The 13,137-nt window shown below is 38.1% G+C and overlaps 1 protein-coding gene across 1 annotated transcript; it reads left to right on the top strand.

Annotated features, from left to right (window-relative positions):
• Positions 1–326: 326 nt before the first annotated feature.
• Positions 327–7,402, top strand: PNN (pinin, desmosome associated protein). Its single transcript, XM_019713657.2, has 9 exons — positions 327–502; positions 1,166–1,237; positions 1,616–1,684; positions 2,385–2,457; positions 2,567–2,661; positions 2,828–2,903; positions 3,904–4,059; positions 4,136–4,274; positions 4,984–7,402. The coding sequence occupies exons 1-9, from the start codon at positions 390–392 to the stop codon at positions 6,354–6,356; spliced, it is 2,166 nt and encodes a 721-aa protein (XP_019569216.1). The 5' UTR covers positions 327–389; the 3' UTR covers positions 6,357–7,402.
• The last annotated feature ends 5,735 nt before the right edge of the window (positions 7,403–13,137 follow it).

Consider the following 13,137-nt stretch of genomic DNA (forward strand, 5'->3'; position numbering starts at 1 on the left):
TGATTAGGTGGTTAAAACGACGTAAGGCACGTCATATCACAGGTTAAAAAGGCTGCAAAACTCCATGCTATGGGACAGAAGGGCAGGCCCAAGAGCCCGCTTCTCCCAGGACGCAAGGACTCACAAACCCGCCCCAGCTCTGCGCTAGAATCTGAGCCCAGCCACACGCAGCTAATTGGGGAGGGAGGTGACCGCCTTAGCGGACTTTTCATTGGCCCAGAGTCACAAAGGCCGGTAGTTTCTCCCCTTCCGGTTGCTGAGTGGTTGAGGCCGAAAAACAACGCCTACCGTCATTGGCTGAACCCAGCTGTCAGTCCCCACGCGTCTGGCGGCGCGGCACAGGCAGGCGCGGCCTGTGGAGCAGTCTCGAATCCTGCTGCGGGGAGAAGATGGCGGTCGCAGTGAGAACTTTACAGGAGCAGCTAGAAAAGGCCAAAGAAAGCCTAAAGAACGTGGACGAGAATATTCGCAAGCTCACCGGGCGGGATCCGAATGACGTGAGGTAAAGACCGGATGAGAAATGCCGGCTCCGAGAGGCAGCCATCAAGCCGGGGTGAATGGGGGGCGGGGAGGGCGACCAGCTACCGTACGGGAAGGCTGGAACATCGAGGCCTGTTCCCGGGGCGGCGATAGAACCCGGTCCTCGGTGAGGTGGGGTAGTCTCCAAGGCCCCCGCTAAAGGTTCCCGGGCTCAGGTGCGTGAGGAAGGAAAACGGGGCCTGCGTGCGGCGGGATGGCTTCCCGGCCTGTGGGAAGGCCCGACTGCGGATTCCCGCCCTCGGCCCTGCAGGCCCGGAACTGCAGCACAAAGCCCCTTCTCCCTCCGGCGGCCACTGACCCGGAGACCCTCCCGGGACACGGTTCGCCCTCTCGTCCCAGGTTCTTGCCCACGTGCAGCTTCTTTGGAATTGGCGAAATTAGGACATGATCCAAGCTTGTTAATGTCTAGTGGCATCGAGGTAAAGACAATTTGTGATATTGATCTTGAAAGAGCAAGGAAGTTAAAATAGTACTTCCTGTTCGTTTTCAAACACGTGGATTTGATCCGTATGTTTAGAACTTTTCTGTTTATTTTCTCTTTATGATGAACCGCACTGGTGAATGTATTTGGGGCCATTAGATGTGTCCACATGTGATTTTTGTACTGATTTTAAATATTTTGTAGGCCCATCCAAGCCAGATTGCTGGCCCTTTCTGGTCCTGGTGGAGGTAGAGGACGTGGTAGTTTATTGCTGAGGTAAGATTTCCTTAGGACTTAATTTGTATGTTAAAACTGTTGGTGCTTTTTGTACTAAATTAATGTATCTTTTTAAACAAAATTTGTGGTAGAACTAATGTTAGAAATGTTTGTATAAAGCTATGATTAACTAGTTTTCTGGATAGTTATATTTGGAGCTTCATTTACATGTAAAACTAGAGATTGAAGAATGTAACTACCAGTTTTGTGTGAACTTCATTTTTTGTTGTTTTAAAAATGCTATAAAAGCATCTTGGAGTGAATGTCCATTTAAGGTTGCTTTAATTGAAAGGATATTTAAACTTTAAAATTTTCTTGGTGAATGGAAATATTTATATTAAATTTCAAGTATTTTGTGCTGGATATTTTTAATTGCAGGCGTGGATTCTCAGATAGTGGAGGAGGACCCCCAGCCAAACAGAGAGACCTTGAAGGGGCAGTCAGTAGGTATGTTGGAAAAAAAGATTGTGAAGGCACACTTATATGCTCTGTTTTCTGAGGTAGCATACATATATTTAACAAATATCTTTGGATAGAACGTCCAGCCTGCAGAAAAGTTTTTTAAGCGTTTGAACCAAAATTTTGAGGACATGCCCAGAAGCAAAACCTCAGCAGTTTAAGAAAACGCTCGGGAGAATGGCCGTTTTGCAGCTTATTTTATACACTCGAATCAAAGGAGAAGACATAGGGAGGGTTATATGAAATCTATTGGTGGTAGATTAAGGAGGCGAGAGAAAGCAAAGCAGAGAGATCTGTAGGATTGGGTAGCAAGGAAAATGGAGAGACACTTTTACATCGGTGAGTATAGGATAGTTAGTAATTAACATTTATAGTACAGAGACTGTATGCGAGGAGTAAGATAACAATGAGGGGTTCTGTGGTCTTGTGCTCTAGAGTCTTGTGCCTCTGTCTTTCGGGAGGGTGAGGTCTAGAAAATTACTTTGACATTTCAAAGATATGTTATCTTAGATGCATAGGAGCTCACTGAAGGTTTTGGCTTTTCACTAATGGAGCAAAGAATAAAATGGGATGGAGACTAATAGAATAAGGCTTCTGGAAATGAGTCGTAGAAAAAGTAGTCATTTGGCCTTGGTAGGCACCTAAGTCAAATTCTGTGGTGGTCACTTAAATTGTTTTCCCATGACAGGCTGGGCGGGGAGCGTCGGACACGGAGAGAATCACGCCAAGAAAGCGACCCAGAAGATGATGATGTTAAAAAGGTAACTGAGATTAAAACAACTTAGAGGATGAATACAGTATTTTCATGTTACTGCAAAGAGTACCACCCATGTGCTTGTTAAATTACTGAGATTTTCTTTTCTCCTGTAGCCAGCTTTGCAGTCTTCAGTTGTAGCTACCTCCAAAGAACGCACACGGAGAGACCTTATCCAGGATCAAAATATGGATGAAAAGGGAAAGCAAAGGTATCTTTAGTGACTTTTTGTGGGGAAAGAATTCTTGTTAAATAATGCAATTTTAAGAAAGCTTAAGCAATTGTCTAAATGCCTGTAGTATGTTTCTTTTTAGGAAATGGCAGGTTTAAATGAAGTAGATCCTATTGAAATTGAATTTTGTTTTTCTGTTCTTTAGGAACCGGCGAATATTTGGCTTGTTGATGGGCACCCTTCAAAAATTTAAACAAGAATCTACTGTTGCTACTGAAAGGGTATTTATGCAGTTTCTTCTTTGCTTTGTTAACTTATCTTACTCTCTTAAGATGTAATTGCAAGCCTAAAATGAATCCAAGGATAAACTTACATAACTTTCTGGAATTGTTAGATGATCTTTTCCTGAGGTGCTTGGAAGTAATTGAGTGAACTTCTCTGTAGTGTTAAGCACCCTGGTCTGTGACTCAGGAGAACCTGAGCTCTGGTCTCAGCTCTGTTAACAATCTTATTTTGTGGTCTTGGGCAAGTCACTTCATTTCTTTACCCCAGTGCTTTTTCTTCAGCAAGGGAGTTAAACTCATTGATCATTACTAAAAACTAGTAATTCTAATTTTTAGATGTATTTACACACTCAGAAGTAATACTTAGTATTCTAGAAGCAAAAGTATAAACGTTTACTGCCCTCCACAGTTTAACTGTTGTCTTTCTAGAAGTTTTTATTTTGCTAAAGGTGCAAAATTGTATCTGTGGAGTTAAACACCAAGCTACTCCTTCTTGGGAGAACTAGAGTGGAAAATGAGATCATTCAGTTATAGGAGATTAATAAACTTTTATTTCAACTTTTATGTATTAATTTTACTGGAGGATATAAAAGGCTTAAAGGAATTTTAATGTGTGAAGAGTAAGTGTATAGTTTTTTTAAATAGATGGAAAGTATAACTGGTTATTAGGACATCACTTCTGTCATTTTTTGATTTAGCAAGAATAACTGAAGATAGTCTATAAAGACTGCTCTTTTTGTGGTTAATTTAAGAAAAAAACCTTACCTAAAAAGTTACATTGGAATGGAAGTACTGATATTATGGCTACTGGATTTAAAATTTATATTTTTGCATGAGAAAGCTGCAGTCCCATTTTCTGGAAGAAATTGCAATCAGCCTCAAATGCTGTTTGAATTAGTTGGTATCCTAACTTGCAAATGTGAAATGTTTGTAGATAACTTAGTAAAACTAATGTTTCACATAATCAGGATGTGTAAAGATCATTATTTATCTTTAGCAAAAGAGACGCCAGGAAATTGAACAAAAACTTGAAGTGCAGGCAGAAGAAGAGAGAAAGCAGGTTGAAAACGAGAGGAGAGAACTATTTGAGGAGAGGCGAGCTAAACAGACAGAACTGCGACTTTTGGAACAGAAGGTTGAGCTTGCACAGCTGGTGAGTAGTGTTTTGGAATTCTAAGATTGGTGATCTTTCATATGTACAAAGGCATGACCTTTTACCTTTTCTTTAGCAAGAAGAATGGAATGAGCATAATGCCAAGATCATTAAATATATAAGAACTAAGACAAAGCCCCATTTGTTCTATATTCCTGGAAGAATGTGTCCAGCTACCCAAAAACTAATAGAAGAGTCACAGAGAAAAATGAATGGTAAGTGTACATGAAGAGGTCCTTTGAGATTTTCCTAATGGGTAAGGTAATACACTCACACATACATATTTGTTTGTTTCCTGTAATAGTTGTGATTTAATAGTTGATTTTTAAAATAAGATGCTAATATGTTTGGAATGTATTTTTTTTTATCACGGAGTATAGCTGGAAACTTACGTTTTTTAGGCAGTGCTTAATACATGTGTATTTCTTAAACATTTGACGTGACTTTTTGTTTGATACTTTTAGTAGCAAGGCATAAATACTAATGAAAAAGGAAAAGTGATTATTACTGTAGTCCATAGAGGGAACACACATGGGAGGGTAGACGCTGCTAAGGTGATTAAATTTATTTCTCCTTGGGATCAGAAAAATTTATGATGTCCCATAAAACTGGTTCTGTTTGAAAGTTTTGTTCTTTTTCATCTAGCATAAAGTTGAATAGCAAAAGGTTGTTCTTTTTGCCCACCACTTAAATAACATGGTCGTTTTGCCTGCTACTAATTATATAGGTTTCCAGTGGATTATTGCTTTTGTCATTTTAGGTCAAATTGTAATTACTCATTTACCATAACGAGTCTCTTGTCATCTTCTCTTTACAAAAAGGCATTTAGATAAAGCTCAATGATAGTTTGTGGCCAGGTGTCAAATTGTGGCTGACTTTTCTTATTCATAGTAAATTTTACACACGTAAATTTTTATTCTTTAGCTTTATTTGAAGGTAGACGCATCGAATTTGCAGAACAAATAAATAAAATGGAGGCTAGGCCTAGAAGACAATCAATGAAGGAAAAAGAGCATCAGGTGGTGCGTAATGAAGAACAGAAGGCGGAACAAGAAGAGGGTAAGGTGGCTCAGCGAGAGGAAGAGTTGGAGGAGACAGGTAATCAGCACAATGACGTAGAAATAGAGGAAGCAGGCGAGGAAGAGGAAAAGGAAATAAGTATAGTTCATAGCGATGCAGAGAAAGAACAGGAGGAGGAGGAACAAAAACGGGAAATGGAGGTTAAGATGGAAGAGGAAACTGAGGTAAGAGAAAGTGAGAAGCAGCAAGATAGTCAGCCTGAGGAAGTTATGGATGTGCTAGAGATGGTGGAGAGTGTCAAAAATGTAATTGCTGAGCAGGAGGTAATGGAAACCAATCAAGTTGAAAGTGTAGAACCTTCAGAAATTGAAACTAACAAAGAATTGGAGCCAGAAATGGAATTTGAAGTTGAGCCAGATAAAGAATGTAAATCTCTTTCTCCTGCAAAAGAGAGTGCTAGTGTTCTAGAAATGGAAAATGAGCCTGAGGACAAAGAAGAGAAAGAATCTGAGCCCCAACCTGAGCCTGTGGCTCAGCCTCAGCCCCTGCCTCAGCCTCAGCCCCAGCCTCAGTCCCAGTCCCAGTCTCAGTCCCAGCCAGTACTCCAGCCCCAGCCTCTCTCTCAACCCGAGACTGTGCCATTAGCTGTTTTACAGTCATCACCTCAGGTTATTCAGGAGCAAGGGCATTTACTACCTGAGAGGAAGGAGTTTCCTGTAGAAACTGTAAAACTCACCGAGGTGGCAGTAGAGCCAGTCTCGACAGTACATCCGGAGAGCAAATCCAAAACCAAAACGAGGAGCAGAAGTAGAGGTCGAGCTAGAAATAAAACAAGCAAGAGTAGAAGTCGGAGCAGCAGCAGCAGTAGTTCTAGTAGCAGTTCAACAAGTAGCAGCAGTGGAAGCAGCTCTAGCAGTGGCAGTAGTAGTAGTCGGAGTAGTTCCAGTAGCAGCACCAGTACAAGTGGCAGCAGCAGCAGAGACAGTAGCAGCAGCACTACTAGTAGTAGTGAGAGTAGAAGTCGGAGTAGGGGCCGGGGACATAATAGAGATAGAAAGCACAGAAGGAGCGTGGATCGAAAGCGAAGGGATACTTCAGGACTAGAAAGAAGTCACAAGTCTTCAAAAGGTGGTAGTAGTAGAGATACAAAAGGATCAAAGGATAAGAATTCCCGGTCTGACAGGAAGAGGTCTATATCAGAGAGTAGTCGATCAGGCAAAAGATCTTCAAGAAGTGAAAGAGACCGAAAATCAGACAGGAAAGACAAAAGGCGTTAATGGAAGAAGCCAGGCTTTCTTAGCCTATTTGCAGCAGAAGATTTCTTGATGAGTAAAAGGATTACCTTTCCTTGTAAGGAGGATGCTGCCTTAAGAATGCATGCTGTAAAAAATCTTTTTGGAAAATACAGACTGTTTGTTTACCAGACATTCTTGTACTTTTTGCATAATTTTGTAAGAGTTATTTATCAAAATTATGTGAGGTTCCAAAATATGTAAAAATTATAATAATAAAAAAAGATTAACATCCTTTGTCATCTTTTTTAAATACCCTATACTCTTCAGTAAGAATCTGTATATTTTAATAGGTAAATCTTTAAGTTTGTTCCCTTCTAATTCTGTATCATACATTGCTTTTGTAGAAATAAATGTGCATTTCTTTCATTAGTTTTGGGATGTCTTCGACACTTGTATAATATCCTCTTGATATTTTCAGCTTTTATTAATTAGATTCTGAACATGATTAGAATGACTGAAAGTTTTCTCACTTTTATTCGCCTTAGACAATTTTGAGTTGTCAGATCTTCGCAGCTTTTGGAGGCATAGTTCTTAAGATCATTTACTATTTTTTCTAATCTCCCTTGTTACTTTCATCTAATCATTTCCTCCTATTTCTCGTATGTACACCATATTTTTGGTAGGTACATTAAAATGGTATGATTTGATTGGCATTTTCTTCACAATTATGGGAGCACCATTCTTTTGTTTCCATGGTTTCTTATGTGATACAGCATATAACATTTGTTAAAATAATCACTTCTTTCCATGGGAGGGAGGTAAAATATATTCTAAACTTGGGTTTTTTGAGTTTGTGGTCTTGTCTTAACTTTTGTGTTGGCTCTAACTAAAACATGCCAATGTGTTTTCAAGAATTTTTGTTTAAGTATTGTATGAAAGTTTACAAAATAAAGGAAGTTCATTTACACTTGAATCTGTAAACAAGAACACAAGTGTACCAAGTGATTAACTGTTGTTTTATAAATTTGTATGAATTTGGAGTATCTGTTCCCCATTACGTGTGCAAATAAATGTGGCTTAGACTTGTGTGACTGCTTTAAGACTAGTACTTGTATTAACTTTGATGTTTATTCAAGAGAGCATTTAAATTGTAAATGGCCTCTTTTGAGTTCAGAATTTAACATTGACTATAGTTTCAGGCTTGACTGACTATTCATTATGCCTGCCTTTGACAAGTAAATGGTAATGGTGAAAATGTTGACAAGCATTTCCAGCGTTGTATAAATGTAAGTGAACATGTTAAAAGAAAGAACTCTAAAAAGAAAAATCCTTTCTTGGAGTAATTATTAAACAGTAAATGAACAGAGCTGCTACCTGCATCCCTGGACCAGTGGTTCCCACCAAGAGTAGCTTTATCCAGGAATTTTTAATCTATAATAGGAAGTATAGTAGTTCCCCCTTATCGGTAAGGGATATGCTCCAAGACACCCAGTGGATGCCTGAAACCTTGGATAATGGTACCATAGTACATATGCTATGTTTTTTCCTATAGATACATAAAAGTATGTAAATTAGGCACAGATTAACAATAGGAATAAAGAATAAAACGATATACTATAATAAAAGGTATGTGAATGTAGTTTCAGGGGATCCCTTGCTATTTAATATTTTTGGCCACAGTTAACCACAGATAAGGGGGGGAGTAATGTACAAATTTTATTTTCCTGTGTTCCATGATGAAAAGAAAAGGGATGACAACCTGGTTCTTACGTCATTTGATGATTCTAAAACACATTAAAGAGTGGAGTCACCACTCCACAGTAAAGACCCCCTCCCCAAACCCACACAAAAAGGCATATATTAAGATCCTTTATACAAATTATTTTGTTCACTCATTTTTATCTGCAAAATTTGAAACAATTTTTATGGTGCTTATAGAAAAGATTACTTGTTTTGGCTTTAAGCTTAATTGCTGGGAATGGTAATGGTGTAATGCATGGAGAGAAACCTGGAATATGAGCAATTTTCAGTTCTGATGTATGTGGAAAGAATTCTAAGCTAATTTTACTAACTTGGTATGTATGCATTTACAAATTGGAAGGTTTTCATTTTTAAATGAATTTTTCTTTATTTACAATTAATGCTTTATCTTTAGGAATGAAATTTTAGGGAGTTTGTATCCAGAAAATCATGTAATTGGTTACTTGCAAAGATAGGAATGGTAGAATGTAAAAGTAACGGTTTCCTGGGGGAGGGGGAGGTGGGGGCATTACTGGGGTCCTACTAGAGGTTACAGATTAGTGTTTATGGAAAATTTAGAAGCTGAAGAGGGATAGGACTAGTGACTAAAGACTGAAAATAGTGGGAACTCAATTATCAAAAGCATCTATCTAAGGGGGTGTTTAGAAAACATCTTGTTTACTGTCCCATTCCAAGAGTAGTTTGCAGAACTACAGAAATTAGAAGATAGTTTGGTCTTCAGTGAGCTGTTTCCAATCTAGGGCTCATCTATGCATTTTCTAGAACTGGTAACCACATTTCTAGAGCTAGTAATTTGGGCTAACAAACCCACCAAAGCAATAAATTGAATGAATCTATAAATTGACATAAATTTAAAAGAAAGGCTAGTGATTACAGGGTAATATGGGTCAGTGCTGTCAGAATAACAAGTCATTAAAATGCTTTGGGGTTCAGTCAACATGGATTTTTTAAAAACGAAATCGTTGAATAAAAGTCTTACTTTCCCTTATTGAGGTAATGTCATTTAAGTGCTTAGAAAAAGATGTTACCTATTTACATGGTTGGGCCTTTAATAAATCCAAGGGGTAGATTGGTAAATTTCTTACTTTTCTTTGTCTCACCTGTCACCTAATATGATCTTTAAAAAAAAAACAAAACACTCAAATAGCTACAACTGCGCTTCCAGTGGTCTTTTTTTTTTTTTTAATTTATTGGGGTGACAATTGTTAGTAAAATTACATAGATTTCAGCTGTACAATTCTGTATTACATCATCTATAAATCCCATTGTGTGTTCACCCAGAGTCAGTTCTTCCATCACCATATATTTGCCAGTGGTTCATTTCAATACCGTATTTAACCATTTGCTTTTACTGTCCCTTTTTTTTGGCTTTATTTTATTTTGTAACATTTAGTATTATATACAGATACACCATACTTTTGATTTATTGTCTACCAAATATAACTTGTTATATAACAAAATATAATTTGTTTTAACAGAATTAACTGGCTGTTGTGCTGAGAAAAGAAAGACTAAACTGGGACCGAGGATAAGAAAAAACAGTTAAGGGTGCTAGTGTAATAATTAGGCAAAATGTAGTGACTTAGGCCAGGGTGGTAGCAGTGGAAGTGATCAAATTCTGGATATATTTTGAAGTCTCCAAGTGATTTGTTGGTGGGTTGTATGTGGTGTGAGACTTCAAGGATGAAAGATTTTATCTGAGCAACTAGAAATGAATTGCCATTAGCTAAGATCGGAAAACCTAAAATGCACAGGTATGGGGATAATGGAGGTGAGTGAGTTAGGAGCTTAGTTTGAGATTCCTATTAGACATTCAAGTGAAGATGTGAAGTGAAGGTAGACATACCTTTTGGGTTCAAGAGAGTTCTGTGCTAGAAATACAAATTTGAGAGTTCTGAGCATGTCAATGGTAAGATCACCAGGGGGTGAGTAGATAAGGAAGAGGTCTAACGACAGTCCTTGGCACTTCAGCTTTTAAGAGAATGAGGACCTGAAGAATCAGCAAAAGAGAAGGAGTATCAGAACAGAAGAGATGTTTTTCATGGTAAGAAAAGAAAATGTTTCAAGGAAGTAGTAATCGTGCTCAAGTGATGCTGATAGGTTAATGAAAATGAACAGTAAGAACCATTGGCTTTAGCAACAGGTCATTAGTGACCTTCAAAAGCAGTTTCACGGGAGTGATGGGGGCAAGAGACTGATAGAGGATTCAAGAAATGGAGGTAAGCATCACTCCCAGTTTAGTTAAATTGGACCAATCTCCCCACAGAACTAGAAAAGCTGGAGATAACATGCACTTCAGAGAACCATTAAAGTACTAAATTACAGGGCTATAGTCTGAGAAGGAAACCCAGAGAGGCTTCTGGCATTTTTTTTTGGCTACTACTGCCTACGTCCCCAATTCTTCCAAAAGGAAAAAAATCTTAGACTCTCCAAATTGCTCAGCAAACAATATTTGTCATTGTAGGTACATACTTGTTCATGAAATGAACACTACCCCCACAGGAGACATTCCATGATGTGACCGTTAGATTCTTAGTTTTGGAGAATATTTTTGTGAAAATTCTGTAGAAGCTAAAGCCACAAGGCATTATAAACATCTGAATCTTGACTATTCTCTGGAAAGCAGTAGGGTCTATGTGACTGATCTATTTGAAGGTACTGAGTTCAGGAAAAACAAAAAAACTTTTTTACTTAACCTAGGAAATCATTTCATCTTTGCTTTTTCCTCTGAAATGTTAAAATAAATGGCTCCCTTTCAATCACCACTCAATTTCCAGCTCCTAATTTAAGCAATCTGGCATATAGTATATGCTTGAAAAGTATTTGTAGAATGAAAGACTATGATCAATCCTTAAGAAAGTAAAAGAAATCAGCTTAAAGTTTTTCTCTCAGTAATAGAAGGCAGGGACTACCATTCGCTCTCTAATGCTTCAGATATCTTTCTTTCACTTAGTAAATCGGCTTTCAATAAATGTTTCCTAAATCGAGTAACTCAAAAGATAACTGGGATTGTTAATATTGAGCCACTAAAATGTTTGGGTTGAGTTAAAAGTAATCTATAAGAGTGGTTGAGATGGCCTTATGTGTAACAGTTCAAGAAAAGTGCACAAGTCACACCTATGTGAGTATAACTGCATTCGAACAAAGCGTAACCGTTAGCCAGGTTGTGCAGGTGAGTTACAGGATTATAGACCTCATAGCTATACTACTGACAATGTCGTGGTCTCCAGTTGTGTTGTTTCTGATAATGCACATACATAAAGTTCAAGAGGACTGATTACGAGGGCCTTTAATGCTGAAAGGTGCAGTTTCTGCACTAAGCCTTTGAGAATAAGGTACTTAAGATGGCATAGATATGAGAACTTGAAAACATATTAGAAGTTGTAATAGAGTCAAGCTTAGTCATAGTACCTAATGGTCGTATGTGAATTTTTACTTCTGTGGTTATTTGCAGGAAATTTAAAGTTCCAGCCAAATTTCTCTTGCCCCCAAGATTACCTTCAAGGTGTTTTTTTTGTTTGTTTGTTTTTTGCCATCAGTTCACATGTGTGCAGAGAAATGTAAATTCATTTTAATGAAAATTTATGAAAAAATTTACCAGAAAAGTAATGACAATTATTTCCCAGGATCTTATGTTCTGAATCCAAATACCAATTACTCAGTTATTTTCATTATTAATGAAGTTAACAGAGTTGCTATGATATGTTCCTCCACTTAGAGAAGACCACTTAGTCCAAAGGGGTAACATGCGGAATGAAAACTACTAAGAACAGTAAAGTTAATATATAAGTGGAGACCCTTTGGAGTCTCTGTCAGACGTATCAAGATCTAAAAGTGAACAATGACATAATTAACATGCTTTTAAAATTTGTAACTAGAAAGGAAATTTGTTATTCGTAGGCCAACCATAATCATAACATTCAGATAAATATAGAAACTTCCAAAATAGTGTGGCTGTGAAGATGACTACCCAATATCTCCACCACATTGTAGGAGACAAATAAAACATAATCCTACATGACTCAGGAAAAAAATCACAAGTTGTCAGTTTCTCAGACTGGGCAGGATGACATTATGCCACAAATTTCTGGGATCTCAACTAGCAATCTTGCCTGACCAAAGCTTTATCGTCAGTAAAAATCTCCCTGGGTACTACTGATCTGATTTAAAGTAAAATATTACTTGGTGGAGGAAACACATTTAAGAAGGTTGTGCTGTGAAATCTTAATGGTAATGAAAAATGTAGACTCCTATACATCATAAATGGTAAATAATGTTTGAAGGTATTTTGTCTTGAGGAAGTGTAAAATGAACTCCTAAAGTGATAGAAATACAAAATGCTTGAGGCATTGTTTATGTGATTGTCTTCTATGAAGCTATGGTGAGCTCGAATCATGATTTCTCCTGAGGCTAAAATTATGGGTGAAGATAGTAATAAAATTGTAGTGAATTCCACAGATTAATTCTGGCTCGTGAGCAAAGCCTTGGTGAGCACCTTCTGAAGTGATTTCTTGTCTTCATCAGCAGCAGTACATTCTTAACAGAGTTTGATTAATTAGTCTTGAGGTTAGACTACATTTTTGTTTTTTCTTTAGGCCAAATGGTAAGCTTGTGTGTAGTGAGGCAGTGAGTGTTATCCTGTCGATTAGGCCAAATGGTAAGCTTGTGTGTAGTGAGGCAGTGAGTGTTATCCTGTCAATACAGGCTTGAGAGAAGAATAAGCATCTGCTTGAATTTCATCTTCCCTAGTCCCTTCTGTTCCCTGAGGCTGTCCCAGGAGGCGGGGACAGTGACCAGTATTCATGGCCCAGAGACAGGCTGCACTCACTTTACCACATTCAGCCCTAATCTGAGGCTGCAGAAACTAGGCTTCTGCTTTTCACCTCTTCCTAACTTTCCTGTTGCTTCTCTCTTCCTATCCCAATGCCACCTTCTGCCACTACTTCATTAGGAGTCAAACCTAGTTGGACAGTTATTTCTGTAAAAGCATATGAAGTTTTCTGGCAGTGTATTGGAACTAGAATGGGTCATGGAAATTATTTTTGTGAGAAACATCTTTTTC

This window comes from Rhinolophus sinicus, linkage group LG03, assembly GCF_036562045.2.
Source record: "Rhinolophus sinicus isolate RSC01 linkage group LG03, ASM3656204v1, whole genome shotgun sequence".
Classification (NCBI taxonomy): Eukaryota; Metazoa; Chordata; class Mammalia; order Chiroptera; family Rhinolophidae; genus Rhinolophus; species Rhinolophus sinicus.